The 20,008-nt window shown below is 47.1% G+C and overlaps 1 protein-coding gene across 9 annotated transcripts in view; it reads right to left on the bottom strand.

The window, feature by feature from the left end:
* LOC115098699 (protein NLRC3-like) overlaps positions 1-20,008 on the bottom strand; it is a 157,216-nt gene that overhangs the window by 111,467 nt on the left and 25,741 nt on the right. For 4 of the 9 annotated variants that reach the window (XM_029615513.1, XM_029615512.1, XM_029615517.1 and 1 more), the window contains one exon: positions 13,257-13,377. In XM_029615513.1, the coding sequence (XP_029471373.1) occupies positions 13,257-13,311 (55 nt within the window). In that variant the 5' untranslated portion in view covers positions 13,312-13,377. Of the gene's footprint in view, positions 1-13,256; positions 13,378-13,477; positions 13,665-14,520; positions 14,671-15,905; positions 16,247-20,008 lie in introns of those variants that run through there. The other 5 variants (XM_029615519.1, XM_029615514.1, XM_029615515.1 and 2 more) reach the window with 5 other exon arrangements.

Genomic DNA, 20,008 nt, shown 5'->3' with positions numbered 1-20,008 from the left:
AGTTTGGTTAATGTAGAAACTGAACATTAGCGTTAGTAGAAATGTCGGATAAGTGCAGAAGGTCATCCTGCTGTGGTGAAATTGAAGATAAAGAGGGTAGTGAACTAATGCTTGTAACTCACTTGGTCTCCTTGCAGGAGTTAAAGCGACAAGGAAAAGCACCTTCCATGAGAGGTAGCGAAGGTGACAAGTGTCTAGAGGTGCAAGGAATGAAAGCATTAGCTGCTCTAGAACCATGTTAATGTACCACGGCACCGGTGGTTTTTGTAAAGGTGGATGTAGATGCAATAGGCCCTACATGAATCCGTAGACTAAGGAATAACATGAAATAGGTCCTCCATCTAGATGAAGGAGATAAGCTGTTATGGTGCTTACAGGAACTCATAGCGAGGAGTCACAATGCCCTTTCTGCAAAGTAGATGGCGGTAGTACAGAAGTCGGCTAGGTGGGCCAGTTAAGGGGTTTATACCCGGTGATGAACACTCAGAAGCACAGCTGAACAACCTTACTGGTACTTGAATATGATGGACAGTTATCCTGAGGATAGGAGAAAACATTCACAGTGAGCCCATCAATCTCCATGCCATAAGGTGTAGGGAAGTGTGGAGAGGATGTTCTCTTAAACTAGGGAAGAAGCTATGAGCTAGCACCCAAGAGAAATGGGTTGTGGATCAAAAGCCATCGTAGGTAACTGTACCATGGACGTTTTGGATATGCTGGCCCGATGATGAACAGAGCCGCTTGTTTTTTTTGGGGGGGGGGGGGGGGGGGGGGGGGTTTGCATATCCGCGATTATGGCAGATTCGCCTGGACTTCTATGCATCTCTGGAGTGTTCGAGAGATGAGTGATATTGGAGGGATTGTATAAAATATTTGTTGTGACCAATCGATGAGAAAGGCACCTGGAGTCTGAGTGAACTCGGAGAAAACGAACAAAGATCTCCATTTTTCTGTCGTACAGTGTTGCAAGAGATCCACTGTAGTGAGACGTCTTAGTGAGACTAAGTCTTGAGTTTGTCCGGTCTGGGACCATGAATTCCAGGCAGATAAGTTGATTGAAGTGAGATGGATATTCTGTGAGCGTGATCCAGTATCTGAACTGTCTCTTTGCACAGGTTCTATGAACCGGACTATCTTTTTTGTTTAAAGAGAACAATGGAAGTCGGATTCCGTGTGAATCATGACTATCTTTCCCTTGTAGTGGATCATGAAGGTTTGTGCAGTGTTAGTTTGTACAAAGTTGATAGAGCTTGTGTCTGAAATTCGTTCAGATGCTGCGGTGATTATTATTTGTGCTTGAGACCGCATTGCAGGCGGCGGATATGATGGCGCGTATGCAGAACTAAGTAGATGGTTCTGTTACGTGCCCCAGAACAGTTAGGGCCTGGCGAATTGTCACTGTAGTATTGTGAAGTAGAGTAGTAGACTATGTGTGAATAACACCTGTGGAATCGTAGAAGACGCGTGATAGAATGAAGATGTCCTGTGATCGAGAATGAAGAGGACTCATTGTGTCGAGGTCCGAGGTAGTCGCTCCTGTGTTCGGTTTAAACGGAGTAATCTGCCTTGAATGATTCAAAGATCGGTTACAATGAACTGTAAGGCCTGGGTGTGTCGCAGATGGGATTCTGCATATGTACATCTTGTGGATCAGGCCAAAAGGCAAAGGTTGGTCGCGGGGCAGATCGGCTAACTGCCATTTGCCGGTGATCGGTGAGGCAGAAAAAGATATGGATCCTATGTTGCGGAAAAAGGATGGGAGTAGTCCCGTGTAATCCCTGGTGACGAACCTTGATGGTGAGGATTTGTTCTTCCTTAGGAATCCTGTGGAAGAACTCAGATTCATGTTCGATGGTAGCTATAGTCGTCCTTGTCAAGAGGAGTGCCAGTGGAGGTTAGGGAAGGGATGGGGTGGGATACCACTGAGGTAGCAAAGTTCTGTAGTGCGGAGTGCAGTAATAAATGAAATGGAAGAGAGAGACATAGAGACTCTCCGTGTAGCACCGAGAATAAAGGTCAGATTGATCTGTTTCGGGATAAAGGGAGTGGAAACCTGATGGCACGTTGAAGCTGGCAGGGGTTTCAGAATGCTACCGCGTCACTTTCCAAGGTGAAGGATGTTGACACCAGTATGGGTAAAGAAACCAAGCTTTCAGGTTTAAACGGATGCATTAGCTGGGAATCAAACCTGGGTCAACTGCTTGGAAGGCAGCTCAGCTCACTACTATAACACCACTGCTGTTATAATAATTTAGATGAATCAGCTACGGGCAGAGACATGATCTTTATTCTCCGGTTTTACAGGTGAAAGGTTGTTCATCGTATTAACTTGACATTGCATTTGGCAATGTTTTTGCCAGTGTGTTATCCAGAAGAATGCCGTGAAATAGGATGGTTCGGCATTTAATATCACACCGTGCTTGTCCTCCGAGAAAGGTCAGGATCTAACCATTATGGTGTTGGCCGTGGATTTCACTAAGAAGGTGTCGTGAAGTTTTCAGTGTTCTGGAAGAAAGGTTTAGTAACTTGTATGGAGATCCCTTTGGATTGAAAGGCTGAGACCTGGAGAAGGTCGGAATTTATTTTTTTTTTGAACACTTGAAAGGAAGCCATTCGTCTGTAGGAAGGGGAGCATCCTCCACGTGGTTCTTGCAGCGGGCAAAGCCGTGTCGGGAAAAAAAATTTTTTTTTTTTTTTGTAAGTTAGCGTGTAGTGCAGCAGGGTATGAGTAGCACTGTTGGAGAATATGGCAATGCGGAGATGAGTGCTTGGAGATGATGCCTGTATGGGCCGACAGCGGTGGCTATGGAAGGTTGGTAAATGGGTTAATGAAGACCCATTGTGGGCAATTGAAGTATTTGTAACCCTTTCGTGCCGCATGAGGCCCGAACACCATACATGCCCTTATATAAGTGTTCATGATCTATAAACCTTGCCAGCGTTCATAGTTTTTTGTTTGGTTTTGTTTGGTTTTTTTTAAGTAGGATCCACGGGCATCCACTGTCAGCCCATAAAACATGGGTGGTGCAGTTGTATCGTACGCGATGTGGCACTTGATCATGCTATGGCATGAGTGCTGTCACAGGAATGTAGGGCCGACAATCGAGTTGTACAGTCACGCGGCGGTGCACACCAATGGGCTGGGTAGTCAGCAGAAGTGACAGCGTGGAAGCGCGATGTGGACGCGTCATATTACAAGTGCAGACATGTAGGCCCCATTGTGAGCACCCCCGGAATTCTCGGATGCACTTGTGTTTTGGATCGCCGAAGGCAGCGTGACGACGGACCATTTATGCGTCTGTGGTGTCCCTGGGCACGCGTCAGTGGTTTGGGGGTGTGCACCCTCTTTAAAGCCTCTGTTCCCCCGCTCTTATTGGAGTTTCAGTGCGTTCGTGGCAATGACGGGGTTTTTGCTGTCTTTGGGCACGCGTAGTGTTAAGAGGCACTCGTACCTGGGTCATAGCTTCGGTGTATCTACGCCTGCGTCAGTGCCTAGGCCAGAGCTTTCCAAACTTTTCATGTTGGTGACACACTTTTTAGACAAACATAATTTCATGACACAGTAATTCAGACTACTACCAAACCAGGAGGTTAAAGGTTAAAAGAACGAAATGTATTTCGACAATTTATGTACGTTTCCTTAAATATATAGATAATAAAATGTTTCACAACACAACCTATCTTGTGAAAACCTTACATTTATATTAAAAATATATAATATTCCAAGATTAATGTTATTGTTATAATTTATGAGTAACAATAATAAAACAAAGTTATTGTGTTATTCAATTTACCTCTTTAATGAGATATATGAGCTTGATGGGATGAACACAGCTTTTGAATATTTGGTGTTAATAAAAAAGTCCAAAGGGGCTTCTGCATAATTTTAAAAAGCTGGCCAGTTTCACACTATAAAATTATTTGATAGCATCCACTGAAATTCCCCCAAATAATGGAGCTTGGATGTTTCCCTTACAGCTCATCATACTAAAAGATATTTTCAAATTCTGGTGTCACCTCACAGTAACAGCAGCACAAACACCTTCCACTGCCAGGCGCATTGTGAACCAACACAAAACCCCGCAAAAAAAAGACACTCAAAATCTATACTGCAATCCCATTGTAACATAACAGTAATAACACCAAGGACTCAAACAACAATAACCCTACCTGTGAAAAAGCAAGGGTAAATATTACACTGGGTCCTAGAATACCAATACACCACCTACTGAGGAAACAAAACAAACCAGATTGCTATAGATCCCTATGCTAGCAGAATCTCTCATCATGGTCACACACACAGAGCAGAGGCAGACCCTCACCAAATACAGAATACAAAATAAAGGAGCATAAATTAGACAAAAACTGAAATGGAAACCCCAAAAAGCCAGACTCTGTGTATTAACAATGGAAAAACAGAACCACCATGCCTCATAAAACAAATACAATCAAGAAACATAAAGCATCAGTTATAATAGTAAAACCATACTAATACAAGAATATTTTAAAACTACTGATAAATATAATTTCTATTAATTAAAATCATATATATTTTTTACAATTTCCCAAATACCACTAATATATTATTTCAAAACAGCACATATATCAAATAACACCCAATAATTAAAACTAATAAGGATTTTAAAAAGCCCCTGCTGTCCATATGTGGGAGCTCTTGATTTCCAGTCACCCTGATATTGTCAAGGATTAGGAGGTTATCCTCTCACTCTCACACATACTCATATCCATTCTCTCTCACACATACACTGTCACATACATACACATTCATTCTCTTATACCCACCATAACCTCTCGCTCTCACAGACACTGACACACTCTCAGGCTCTAAGACACTCTCTCCCCCTCCACACACACCCCCCCCCCACACACACACACACACAAACTCTTACTCCCCTGGATTTTCTCATACACACTCATGCTCTTACTCTCTCTGGCTCCCTCACATACACACACACAAACACACACCCAGGCAAGTTCCCAATCATTCTCACACAAACACACACACACCCAGGCAAGCTCCCAGTCATTCTCACACCACTCCCTCACCATCCCCAGGCATGCACACATTCATTCTCACACACACAGACCCCCAGGCAGGCACCAATTCATTCTCACTCACACACATACACACACCACACACAGGCAGGCACCTATTCTCACACATACAAACCCCAGGAAGACACCCATTCATTCGCATACACAGACACACCCTCAGGCAGGCACCCATGCATTCACACACACATACACCCCCAGGCAGACTACCATTCATACACACGCAGACACTAAAGGCAGACCCCCTCTCTTTCTTTTGCCAGCAACCTCGGAACCTCACTCATTCCTCTTCTGCCACTGTCACTGATGCCGCATGGCTATTGGGGAGGCACTGAGTGCAGCTACTGGCACTGAAGCCCATTCTGCTGCCTCCTCTATGCTGGCCCCGTGGGTTTCCATTTCCTCCATGTTGATCTCGTACATTGTGAGATCCGCATAGAGGAAGTGCTACTCTTGCACATTACCAAAGATTACATGTGCCAATCAGTAAAAAGTAATTTATTTTTTTTACCTTTGCTGTCTGATCTTAGTTTTCTAATCGGCTGGTCACAGGCTTTTTTGTTCCACCTCCCCTTTCTTATTTTTTTGCCAATTCCTTTCATATTGTCTTTTTTTCTATTTCTTTTCTCTCCATCTATCTTCTTCCCTCAACACACAGTCAGGTTCTCATTCTCACATGCTTTCTCTCTCTCACACACACACACAGGCTCTCACTCATACAATCATTCATACACAGTCTCTCACTGACAAATGCTATCTGACTCTCATACACACAGGCTCTCTCTCACTCCCACATGCTGTCTTGCTCAAGTACAGGCTCTCACTGTCACATGCTGTCTCTCACACACAGGCTCTCACATGCTGTCTCTGCAAACATTCAGGTCCTCACTCCCACACACAATCTCTCAACTCATCTCATACATGCACACAATCTCTCAACTCATCTCATACACGCACTCTACGGGCTCTCAGCCTCTCTCTTACCTCTGGGCCTCCTCTTCACGGGTCGCTGCAGGATGGGCTCTGCAGCGGCCCTGATCTTCTTGGGCCAATCCGCGGCAGCGGCGGCCCTGATCTTCTCGGGCCAATCCGCAGTGGAGACCCTGCAACCGGGCCTCCTCCTTTTCTCAGCCTGCTGCAACAACGCTGCTCCTCTTCTGCACGCGACTGATGCTCCTCCTCCTTCCTGCCCATGCGGCTCCAGCAACATTTTTCTTCTGGGGCTGCGTGGGCAGGAAGGAGGAGGAGCACCTGCACGTTTAGACGTGACCTTTTTCTTTGGGCCGTGGTGACATAAGCTCCACCACGGCCCTGCCGATCTTCCTGCTGGGTGTCTCCGGCACAGCACAGCGATACTTCACTACTCAGTCGCCAGTGGGATGAGGTCCACCGGCGGCCACAGTGGCTCCCCTCTGACCTCTCCTCGGTATACCACGTCACGTGCACCGGACTTGCGCGACACACCGGCACAGTGCAGGCGACACACTAAAGTGTCACGACACACACTTTGGAAAGCTCTGGCCTAGGCGCTTGTGTTAGCTTCTTGGCAAACCCGCACCCGCATCAGTGACTCAAGCGCCCAGCACGCGCATCTGCATTTGCGTTCATCAATAACTCCTGCGCCCGTGTGAAATGTCTTGGCACGCCGTAGTTCGCGTGGATGATTCTGCTACCTCCGAGCATGCATGTTTCAGCATGCTCGGAGGTAGCGTCTATGCCTCGGTGCGCCCAGTGGTCGCATGCATTCCTCGGGTCTCCCAGAGGTTGCGTTGAGTTGGCACGCTCACGTGCAAGTCAATGATATGGCACGCGATGACATGGCTCGCCGGCGCACATCGAAACAGAGCGCGGGTCAATGACTCGGTGCGCCGGAGCGCAGTTGATGCTTCGAGTCGGAGCACCGGCAGATGGATCGGAGCCTAGATCCTCGACGTGCCGGTAGGTGAAGATAGCACCCTTCCTCCCAGTCTCTACTCGGTGCCTGTCTGGGTAAACCGGGAGGGCCACCGAGGAGACTGAAGTTGAAGATCTCCAACGACTGGGGCGGGGGGAGGGGGTGCCCCGAGAAGATTATGTCGTTCTCCTGAGGGAACTTTTTTTTTTTTTTATTTCTTCGGTGCGCCAGCAGATGGAGTCAGGAACTTAAACCGCTGGTGAGTGGACTCACTACGTCATTAACGCCCCTCCCCCGGGCTCCACTCAGTGCCAGCCCGGTAAACCGGGGAGGTCTGCCGAGATGAAGCTTTTAATCAGCTGAGAGGAGAAGGTGCCCCAAGACATTTATAACAGTCTTGTGAGGGCAGGTCGACTGAGGTAAAATTTTTCTTTTCTTCTTTTTCATTTTTGATGTCCTTTGTTATGGTATATATGTTCTTTTAAAGTAACTTGTGAGGAGAAGGAGAGAGCTCCGCGCATTCTGTTGCACGGAAAATTTTAAACTGGGGAGCCTGAGGTGATCCTGTCAGGATATAGGAGGGAGGGAGTACCTAGCTAAAAGACTTTGCTAGACTTTGAGAGCTCCGCCACCTAGTGGCACAGAGAACGTACCCATACAGCATGGCTAATTCAGCTGCTTATCTACGTGAAAAAATGGTACCACAGGAACGAAAATTAGCAGGTAAGGAATAATTTTCTTTTCCCTGTACGTACCAGGATCATTCCATACTGTGGGTGGGTGGGTCGCGGACAGCCCTGCCCGTATGACCCTGTCTCCAAGCTGACCGTGAGACGGCGCGCGAATGTCTAGACGATAATGTCTTGCGAAAGTGTGGAGAGACTTCCATGTGGCCGCCCTACAGATTTCCTGAGAAGAAACTGCAGAACTTTCCGCCCACGACGTCGCTTGAGCGCGGAGAGAATGCGCCTTAACAGCTAAAGGTGGAGACTTACCCACTCCAATGTATGCGGCTATAATCACTCCTTTCAGCCAGCGAGCAATTGATTGTTTGGATGCCATGCAACCCTTCCTGGGTCCCGACCAAAGGACAAACAAATGATCAGAGAGTCGAAATTCATTAGTGACCTCCAAATAATGTATCAAAGAACGTCGGACATCCAACCGATGCAGGTCAGAAGAATCAGAGGATAAAAATGACAGAAGCTCTATCGATTGGTTGAGATAGAAAGTCGAGACCACCTTCAGCAGAAAAGATGGAACTGTCCGCAGGGATACTCCCCCTGGCATGAAACGAAGGTATGGCTCCCTACATGACAGAGCTTGTAGTTCAGAGATCCGACGTGCTGAGCTGATCGCCACCAGGAAGATGGTCTTAAGGGTGACATCCTTGAGTGTGGCCGAAGTCAGAGGCTCAAAAGGCGGTGCACATAGAGCCCGGAGTACCAAATTGAGATTCCAAGAAGGACAAGGTGGTCTAATTGGAGGCTTCAAGTGTTTTACCCCCTTTAGAAAAACGTAGGATATCTGGATATGAGGGCAGGAGCTCCCTGTCATTACTACGTAGGAAGGCTCCCAACGCCGCCACCTGCACACGAAGAGAATTATAGGCAAGGCCCAAATCCAGACCAGCCTGTAGGAAGGAAAGCACATGTGTCACCGAGGCCTGCGTTGGTAGAATCGATTTTGACTCGCACCATTCCTCAAAAACCTTCCATACTCTGACATAAGTAACCGACGTGGATGTCTTCCTAGCTTTCAGGAGCATGGAGATGACAGATTCTGGATATCCGTGCCGTCTCAATTGACGCCTCTCAAAAGCCAAGCCGCAAGACAGAAGCGATCTGCCTCCTTGAAAAATATTGGTCCTTGGCGAAGAAGACGTGGCAGATGACTGAGCCGAAGAGGGCCATCTACTGCCAGATTGAGAAGATCTGCAAACCATGGTCGACGAGGCCACTCTGGTGCAACTAGGATCACCGGACCTTGATGCGTCTCTATCCGTCGGATAACCTTGCCCACTAGAGGCCACGGAGGAAAGACATACAGGAGACACTGTTGAGGCCAGGGAAGAACCAGCGCGTCGACTCCTTCCGCACCGCGCTCTCACCTGCGGCTGAAGAACCGGGCGGCCTTTGCATTTGTCGCGGTTGCCATTAGATCCACATGGGGTCTCCCCCAACGCTGTACTATCCTTCGCATTGCGTCCTCCGAGAGTTCCCACTCTCCGGGATCCAGGTGTTGTTGACTGAGAAAATCTGCCTGAACGTTGTCCACGCTCGCTATGTGCGAAGCCGCTAGCCGCTGTAAGTGTAGCTCCGCCCATGTCATCAACTCGTCGGTCTCCAACGAGACTAGATGGCTTCTGGTGCCCCCCTGGCGATTGATGTACGCCACTGTGGTTGCATTGTCCGAAAGAATCCGAACCGCTCGACTGCGTACCAGTGGGTAGAACCCCTGCAGCGCTAGACGGACTGCTCTGGTCTCCAGCCGATTGATGGGCCAAGTGGACCCTTCCATCGTCCATCGGCCTTGGAGAGACCTGTCCTGACAGACAGCCCCCCAGCCGGTGAGACTGGCATCCATGGTGACGACCACCCAATCCGGGTTCTGTAGAGACACTCCCTGAGCTAATTGTTGAGGGTCCAGCCACCACTGTAAGCTGAGCAAGACAACATCCGGGATGGGCAGTACTGCTTGAAAATCTCTCGACACTGGGTTCCATCGCGAAAGCAGAGACCTCTGGAGAGGCCTGAGATGAGCGAAGGCCCACGGAACCAAATCGATTGTTGAGGCCATGGTTCCCAGTACCTGGAGATAATCCCACGCCGTGGGAGCAACTAGTGCCATGAACCGTGTTACCTGAGCACGCAGAGCCCGAGCTCTGTCCGGGTGCAGAAATACCTTGGCTCGGCTGGTGTCGAAGTGTGCTCCCAGAAAATCCAGCGATTGGGATGGTATCAGTTTGCTCTTTGAGAAATTGACGATCCATCCCAGAGACTGAAGAAGCTGTACTACCCTGTCTACAGCACGGTAACTCTGCGTCCTCGACTTCGCCCGAATGAGCCAGTCGTCTAGATAGGGATGTTCAAGGATACCCTCCTTGCGGAGCGCCACCGCCACAACTACCATGATCTTGGTGAAGACACGCGGAGCCGTCGCCAGACCAAAAGGGAGAGCACGAAACTGAAAATGCTGTCCCAAAATCTTGAAGCATAAGAAGCGCTGATGATGGTGATGGATCGGGATGTGAAGGTATGCCTCTGTAAGGTCCAAAGAGGCCAAGAATTCTCCCGGATGCACAGCTGCTAACACTGAACGGAGCGTTTCCATACGAAAACGAGGAACTCTGAGACACTTGTTGACCGTCTTGAGATCCAGGATAGGTCGAAAAGTGCCCTCTTTCTTGGGAACCACGAAGTAGATTGAATAATGACCTTTTCCCAGTTCGGAGGCCGCTACCGGTACTATCGCCCCCAGCTGTAGCAGACGATCGAGAGTCTGTCGGACTGCTAATTGTTTGAGACGGGAACCGCAAGGAGAAAACAGAAAACGATCTCGGGGTTCGTGTACAAAATCTAATACGTAGCCTTGTCTTAAGATGTCCAGCACCCATTGATCCGACGTAATTTGGGCCCACTCCTTGTAAAAGAGAGTAAGGTGACCCCCCAGGTGGGGGATCCCCTCTTGGGTCCTTCTGGCATCATTGTGAAGCCTTCGAGGAAGGACCTGCCCCTTGAGTATCCTTACTGTGGCGGCGCCCCCGAAAGGACCGGTTCCAGGTGTGTGATCGTGTAGAAGGAGCCCGAGGTGTCTGCTGTCTAGTAGGACGCGACCTCCATTGATTCCGGTACCTATTTCTGGAGGATTAAAAAGATCTAGAAGAACGTGGACGATCTTCTGGTAGCTTGTGCACCGCATTCTCATTAAGAAATTTGATGATCCGATCCAAATCTTCCCCAAATAGGCACCTACCCTTGAAAGGAAGGGAACTCAGGCGCGTCTTAGACGAAGCATCTGCCGCCCAGTTGCGGACACCGCCGCCACCATGGAACGAGCGAGGACCCTTAACAGATCATAAAAAGCATCAGCTCCATAGGCAACCACCGCTTCAAGTCTATCAGCCTGAATAGTCTCTGCCTGTGGCAAAGATTGGGAAGTGAGAAGCTGTTGTACCCAACGCAGAGCTGCTCGCTGTGCTAGGAAACTGCAGATAGCAGCCCTCATCCCCAACGCTGAAACTTCGAAGATACGCTTGAGGTAAACCTCGAGCTTGCGATCCTGGACATCCTTCAACGCCGTCCCGCCCGTGACCGGGATGGTAGTATGTTTCATGACCGCGGATACCGCTGAATCAACAGCAGGAACCTTAAGAATCTCCAAGAAATCAGTGGGGAGAGGGTATAACTTTTCCATGGCTCGACTGACTCGAAGATTGGCCTCAGGAGTATCCCACTCCCTTGAAATCAATTGCAAGATGTTGTGATGCGTGGGAAAAGCTTTCGCTAGAGGTCGTAAGCCCGCTAGGAGAGGATCCCCTTTCTTAATCTTCGGATCCTGAGCCACAGGATCCGGAGGAGGGTCAATGTCCATTTCCTGGAGGATGTGGGGGATGAGATCATCCAATTCCGCTGCTTGAAAAATACGGAGGACCCTCGGGTCGTCACCTTCTACCTGGGCCGCCAGGGAGGGATCATCTGCATCTGGATCTTGCCATGGATCCCCCGACAGTTGTTGCAGCGGTAAAGGAACCACGGGGGGGGGGCTGAGTGGACCCCGCACCCCCTGTGGGCAAAGAAGCCCTCCCTAAGGGAGGGTCTGCCGTCGAAAGCTGTGTCAAGCAGGCCAGTTTGGGGGGAGGGGGACCCCAAATTCCAAGATTCGGATCCCTGCTCTGTAAAAATGCCTTGTGCATTAAAACAATGAATTCTGGCGAAAAAGCGGGAAGTGCTGATGAGGGGCCCCCCGAGACGTCGTCCCCTTGCCTGCCCTGGTCCGTTGTGCTCCGAAACTCCATACTGTTAGAGGAGACCTGGAGAGGAGCGTCGACATCCTCCTCAGAGAGAGCTGCCTCCGAGTCAGCTGAGAAAATGGCCGCCGTTCCCGCGCTGAGGGGAAACGGGGCATGCCGCTTCCTGCCAGCGCGGTCCGACTCTCCTCCAAGCTGCCTACCAGGTAAGCCATACTCCCCCTCAGGAAAAGCTGAAGAAAATCCCTCTGAGGTCTGCTGAAGCCCGTGCCGAGCTCCGGAGCCGTTCGGCGATTTCTGCATCGCGGCGGGAGGGAGGGGGAGGGGCGGCGCACAGCAACAACTGAAGCGTCGAATTAATAAAACTCTTCGGCCTCCGGACCCCTCACCGTCCCCAAGAGACCATCAGGGAAAAACGCCGTCCCGACGGTGAGCAGCTCCGGGGAATGGGTCGTCGCAGAGCTGTAGGGCGGGAACTCCAATCACTCCCTGAAAGGGAGGAGGGGAAAAGGAAAACTCCGGGGCTAGGGGGAGCGGTCGGCACTACAGACTTTCACCCCTCATAAATTCCTGTACCTACCAACGACTGTAAATGAAATAAAAATAACACTTACCACACTCTAGCCAGGCAAGGAAGAGGAAAAAACAAAGAGATAGGAAGAGAGAAATAAAGTGACAGGCAAAAAACACAGCCTGTCAGCAAGTTCCTGACTGGAAAACAGTGTCTCTCTTTGAACGGAGTGGTCCTGTCAGAACACTACAGAACCTATCCCTTAGAAGAAAACCTTTATCTAATATTATTTAATTGATTCCTCAAAGAGAAAATAAAACTAGAAAAGTGCTGGGGACCACCGTGTCCCCTGCTCAGTCTGCTGGAGTTAGAACTATACTGAGGATTGAGGCGAGGGAGGCGTGGCTATATAGGTCCTCCCCTGGGAATTTATGGTTCTAACTCCATCTGCTGGACAGGGAACATAACCCACTGTCTGGAATGATCCTGGTACGTACAGGGAACTGGTAATGTCTATCCCCTCTGATGGTGCTTTAACCCACTGCTTGTCCTGCTAGTGAGCTCTGCACTTCCCAGACAATTCCAGGATAGCCTACAGCAGGGGTAAACAGCAGCAGACAGTAGAGAACTGGCACCCAAAATCACAGAAAATAATTTAAAACATATTTTCCTCCAAAAGTTAACCATGCAATATAATGCCATCATCTAGCTATACAGAACAATTCAGCCTACTCAGCTTTTGGCTGGCTGAGGTTGAAATGGTGCCAATATTGACAAGCAAGCAAGATATCTGAGTAATTTTTCTTTACCTGACAAGAAAAAAATTATATGCAAAAATTTCAGCCAAGGAGTTGCTGTAAACATCTTTACAACTTGACACTTCTAGTCTGAAGATAATGGATGTAGATCTGCTTGCAAAATTTGCAATGTCTGTAAAAGCAAAGGAAAGAAAAGGGAATAGGTGAATTTTCAAAGGAGTTACTCATATAAATGTAACACACTATTGTAGAAATTTTCAAAAGCCATTTACTCAAGTTACGTGCACTTAACGCAGCTCTAAACAATGTCTCCGTGTGACAGAGATCTTCTCCCACTATCATGGCCGATATTAGTAGGGTTTTAGGTGTTTCTGTATTGCAAGTTCTCTAGATGGAACCTTCTTCCCAACTGGGTCTCCTGTGCACAAATGGGCTCCAGAACCCATCCAGCAAAGTCTCCTGGAGGGGGGAGGGTAGAGAAGGGAAGCAGGAATAAATTTAGAGTAACGTCCTGATTGATGATGTTATCTGGAGAACCTCTGAAACAAACAAGTCCTGTGTTACAAATTTAACAAGTTTTATTTTTACTATAAATAAAAAAAGATTATGAATTGCAGTAAACAATAATGGGCAGATTTTAAAAGGCCTATGCGCGTAAATCCTGGGGTTTACGCGCGTGGCTGGGCCTGGCGCGTGCCACGCAAATTTTCAAAGGGGCCCAGCCACGCGTGTAAACCCCGGTTCGCGAACAATTGCCGGGCCTCTTTGAGGGGGTGGGGCGGGGAGGGCCGGGTTGGGACGGAGAGTGACTGGCTCAGTGGCCATTAGCCGCTGTCCCAGGAAAGTGCACGCCCGCAGCCGGCCGGCACGCATAAATTACTGCTGCTCCCGAGGAGCAGCAAGTAATAAAACAAACAAACTGAGCCAAGATAGGTTAGTTTTAGGAGGTAGGAAGGAGAGGGGAAGGAGAAGGAAAGTTAGGCAGGGGATTAGGGAAGTTCCCTCCCAGTCCACTCTGGGAAGGCCCGGTTGCGTTGCCGTGCGAGGTTTGTGAAAGTACACCCCCCTTGCATGTTATAAAATGGGTGCGTCCATGCGTGTGCCGGGAAGCACTCGCACATGGACATGCGTGCACGTTATAAAATCTACCCCATGTATTCAAATTATTTCAACAATATCTGTAAAAAATGTATTTTACTTTTTACATTAAATCAACAATTAGACAACTCTTTGGAAGGTAAATGCTTTTAAACTTTTCTTTTACAGCTATAGTACTAAACCATTATTAACAATTCTATTTTCTTTCTTACAGTACCTTAAGTTGAATTCAGATGTCAGATAAGTATCATTTTTTGTGTTTCTCTTTAGTTTATTCTGGCTGTGTCCCAAATTTATATCCAAACTTCAAATTTTTACTTTAAGAAATTGAGTCTTTGTGGGTTATATTTTTCTCTTCCAGGCCCTGCTGAAACAAAAAGTCCCTCTTATAGTAAGTAACTTTGTCTTGCTTGCTGTCTTTTGTGTTACTTTCCTACTGAGCTCAGCATTCTGTGTCCCTCAGATGTATGTACACACTTATCTGTGGTCCCTGGGTCTTGATCTAATCTCAGTCCATTGTGATCAAGTTCCAATGCTATAGTCTTGTTCAGTCATGTCTCCTCTGGCAATGGACCCTTCTCTGATGGTACCCACCTCCAGGAAGTACCTACACCCTGGCTATAACATATCAATAACAAAGACTGCCTCTCTAGCACCAAGTATCTTCCGCCAACTAAAAGTATTTCTAGTGCAGGTGTCCAGCAGCTTAGTGGAACTGGTTATATCTGGCTATTGAAAACAAAAGATAATCAAAAATTCCCTACCATTAATTTTTCAAGGAAACAACATTCACTTTTCCAATCTTTCCACTCACCTCTAACTAAAGCACGTTCTATTAGATCGTGTTCCTATTCAGCTTCTTTATTTTAACTACCCTGCCTCCTTTTTACTTCCAGAGCACAGAAGTCACTGACTTGACTCTTAATTTTATCTTCTTTCTTCTTCCAAATCTCCTCAGGGACACAATAACAGCAATGTTACAAGTTCCTGTAGCTGTTCCCCTCTAGCACCGGCTGGCTCCACCACAAATTCTTTGGAGTCTGGCAGAGCTGACGATCAGCACTTCTGCTTCCTCCAAAAGCATTCTGCTGAAGTCCGTACATGGAAATCTTTTTCTTAGAGAGCATATCCTTGCTCAGCTGATATCAATATAAAGTAGTGCTACTTTTAAAAATTCTTAGTACCTCAGCAGAGGTGACAGCTGACTCTATTTAGTTTTTCTTATATTTTTGAATAGCTGCGCTGTCCCAAGACAAGGTCACAGGGGCTAGTCACTTTATCTTTTAGTGTCCCTGTGGCAGGCAAATCATTAAAAAAAAGCCACAAAGTTAGCCCTTGTGTTTTTGTGCTGCCACAGTAAACATACAAGGAGCTGCAGGCAAAACCCAAACTGGATTCCTGTCTAGACTGGAGTCTCGGCACAGGGCCTCTCCTTGGCCACATTAAAGTATACAAACACCCTAACAAAGGTGACAGGGTCATGTACTGGCCACTCCATCACTCAAAATTGCCCAAATACTTGATTTAAAAATGATTTTCCTTGGGGGCTGCACTTCTCCCAGCATACTTTCTCATGTCAGCCAAGCAGCAGCAGGTACTTACTCAAGGTCCCTTGCTGGTCCATTACACGTCTGGGGTAGTAAGGGTCCTGCTCCAAGCAGGGGGCAGGTCCAGTGCTCATTGCTTCTTATTTATTTTTAGCTTTTGTTTTCTTTTCCTTTTTTCTTTCATTTCTTTATTTTTTTCTCTTTTATGCCGCTCTGCAGCACTTCTGTCACTGGGGCACTGGATGATGATGTTTTCAGCGCTGGGACTGCAGGCCCAAATGAAGCCTCAACACAGCAGGAGCTTGCCCCTGCTCCCCACCTCTTCTGCTGCCTGCCAGATCCCACTCTGCTTTTGAGCAGTGGTTGGGCCCTCCTCCATTTGCTGCAGCTGTTAGAAAAGCCTTGGCAGGAATACTTGCTCGGGCTGCTCTAGCACCCTCCCAAGCGATGAGAGGACTGCAGGAGGCAGAAACATGGCCTCTCCATGACTGCAGCAGCTGTTTTTTTTGTATTTAAACATTTTTTATTAAGTGATTTAAAAAAATAAACAATTACAGCAATTGCTGATGGAACAGTAAACCAAATAAACTTCAATATCATATCACGTGCTATAACTGTTTACAGACATACCATCAAATCACTTCGGTTTTCATACATTGAGTCTCCCCACCCACCCACCGCCCTTCCCCAGCAACAGCGGATATGCAACCAATGGGTGAGTGGCATTCGTACCAACCCCTAAGTAAATCAGAGCTCTCTAAAAGAATGATTGCAGCAGAACAGTTACTGAGCATTATAGAAGGGACCGTGCTATAAATAAAAGATAAGTAAGTAATAAATAATAAAAAATAATAAATAATAAATAATACTGGGCACATACTCTTGAGATACCTAAACTGTAAACCTGGAGTTCCCCTTAAGCTTGTTCCTCGAGCCATTTTATATATGGTCCCCAGATCGCTTGAAATGATTTCATATGGTCATGGCGTACACTGTTAAGAGGTCCAGCTGCTAAGTAGTATGTATCCTCTGTAAAACTTTAGCGAGATGGGAGTGTTCCTCTGTTTCCAGTGTACTGCAATCTCAATTCTGGCAACAATAAATACCTGTTGTGTGAAACGCTGTGTGGTTTTATTTATTGACGCTATAGGTAATGTTAATAATGCGTGCCAAGATTCCACCTCTAGATGTGTATGAGTAATAATGGAGAGCCACTTAAATATCTCAGCCCAGAAATTGCGTATTTTCCCACATTGCCACCAAATGTGATAATAAGTTCCAGTCTCCCCACATCGCCTCCAACAGGCCTCAGAGATAGAGGATATGAAACGATGTAAGAGAGAGGGTGTGTAGTGCCATCAGTACAACATCTTATAGCAATTTTCTTGGAGTTTCGCTGAAATAGAGCATTTATAGGCTGATGTGTATATTTGGGCTCATTCCTCATCTTCCAATGCATGCCCGAAATCGGCCAGCCAGGTCGTCTATTGCTGAAACTGTCCAGGCTTACTTCCTAATAAAAGAGTATATATTTTGGATATACCGTATTTTCCGGCGTATAAGACGACTGGGCGTATAAGACGACCCTCTCTTTTTTATACATATTTTTAAGAAAAAAAATAATTTTACACTCAAACAGGAGCAACCCTATCTATGAAAAGGCAACACTACAAATACCGTATATCAGGCCCTAAAAACCAATACACCTCTTACTAGGAAAACAGAACTAGCAAGCAGCTATAGATCCCCACACAGAAATAACTGTAAAACTATACTAATAAGCAGAATAAATGTTTCAAAACAGCTATGAACAGAATAACATCCAACAATTAAAAACTCATAAAAACTATTAAACATTCTCCAAACACCAATAAAATATTTCAAAAAAGCAGACACATCACATAATATTAAATAATTAAAATGGCAGTCAATCAAGAAAAATAAACTTAAAAAGCCACCTTTACTTACCCCCTCCAGCAGCTCTCCTATTCCTCTTCCTCAGGGCCCATGTCTCTCACACACACACCATACCAGTCATGTCCCCATGACCAGTTTCTGTCTCTCACACACCAATCATTTCCCAAACAGTCTTTGACACACACACCAGACACCTTCCTGAACAGTTTCTCTCATGCCATACACACACACAGGCTTCCCACTCCCGTGTTCTGCTTACCGTACATATACGGGCTTCTCACTCTCATAATCACTTTCTCTGTCTCACACACACACACCCACCAGTCTCTCTCTCATTTCCATGCTTGCTCTCCATGTGCACAGGCTTCTCATTCCCTGAATCACATTCTTTCTCTCACATTCACACACACCAGTCTCTTTCTCTCACACACACCGTCACCTTATCAACCAGTCTCTCTCTCATGCACGCACACACACACACAGCCCTCCCGCTCCCATGCTCTCTCTCACATAATCAGGCTTCTTACTCCCATGCTTTCTCACATACCCAGATTTCTCACTTCCATGCTTTTTCTCTCTCTCTCTCACACTCACATACACATCAGTCATCTCTCTGAGCAGTCACTTTCATTGTCTCTCACATATACACACACATGAGCTCGCTGACCAGTTTCTCTCAATCACACACATGCTCTCAATCAAATGCATTCTCTCTCTCTCACTCACTTCCACTCCACCCCCCCCAGCACAAATAGTAGCTGCAGCAGCTTCCTCCTCCAGCCCCCGCAGGCCAAGAAAGAAGAAACCCATCGGCCGCGGGAGGCTCATGCTGCTGTCTCCTTTCCCGATTACCAGCTCCTTCGACTGCTCGGGGGCCGATACTGCTGTCGCCACTGCTATTTTTTCACGCGGCACGGCTCTTTCTTCCCGCGCATCACTTCCTGTTCCGGTTCAAAGGGGGGGGGGCGGGAAGAAGAAAAGGCCAGCCGCGGATGCCACAGCTTTTTTTTTTTTGCACCGCTGCCGTTCCCGCTGGGCTTGAATGTGCTGATAGCCCAGCGGCAACGGCAGTGCGGTGCGCGGGAAGGAGAAAGCCGTGCCGCATGAAAAATAGCAGCGGCGACAGCAGCATCGGCCCCCGAGCAATTGAAGCAGCTGATAATAGGGAAAGGAGACAGCACCATGAGCCTCCCGTGGCCGATGGGATTCTTCTTTCTTGGCCTGCGGGGGCTGCAGCTACTATTTGTGCTTGGGGGGCGGGGGAGAGGAAGTGAGTGAGAGAGAGAAAAGCAGCCAGCCAGCCAGCCTGTGTGTAAGTGAGAGAATGCATTTGATTGAGAGCATGTGTGTGATTGAGAGAAACTGGTCAGAGACCAGGTGTGCCCTATATGACGATACCCGGCGTATAAGACGACCCCCGACTTTTGAGAAGATTTTCTTGGGTTAAAAAGTCGTCTTATACGCCGGAAAATACGGTAAGACCCCTCATTTTGTGTACGTTTCTGCAATACTTTTCAAACAAGGAAACAGTAAGGCGCAGCAAGCCTGTTCTTTTACCCCTTTTAAGAAAATGCTGGATTTTAGCATATAATAAAAAATCCACAGTTTCTAAACTGTAACAGGAACTAATCTCTTCCTGTGTCATCAGAGATCCCTGTATGTGAATATGATCAATATATTTGATGCCGGCAGTAACCCATTGACAGGTGGCATTGGAGTTTGTGGAATGGGGGAAAATAGCGCTTTCAAAAAGGTGTGTTAATGGAGTACATGGTTCCTTTCCTGTCAATAAGAGCTTCCATTTATGCCAGAGACATAGTCTAGTGTCTAGTGCAAAGGGTATATAGGGAATCTTTACCCACGTAAACAGAGGCTGCCAAGGAAGAGCAGAGAATGATATATCCCCTAAAGTAAAATTAGTTCTTACCTGATAATTTTCGTTCCTGTAGTACCAAGGATCAGTCCAGACAGTAGGGTTATGTCTCCCTTCCAGCAGGTGGAGTCAGAGACCAAAGTTCTAAGCACCTCCCATATCCCAGGGTGCCTCCTGCGATCCTCCAGTATTTTGAATAACAAAGCAGAAACTCATGAAAAAGGATAATCAATGACTAGCTCAACTATATATATGAATAGAACAAATACAAAACATGAAAAAAATAATGTAACAATATTCAGAGCTTCTTAAATCATTGCATAGGAAAAATATAAAAAGGAAATAAACAATAATCAATAGTGGACTCT

The sequence above is a fragment of the Rhinatrema bivittatum genome, chromosome 9 (assembly GCF_901001135.1).
Source record: "Rhinatrema bivittatum chromosome 9, aRhiBiv1.1, whole genome shotgun sequence".
In the NCBI taxonomy this organism is placed as follows: Eukaryota; Metazoa; Chordata; class Amphibia; order Gymnophiona; family Rhinatrematidae; genus Rhinatrema; species Rhinatrema bivittatum.
This window is presented reverse-complemented; position numbering and strand designations above follow the sequence as displayed.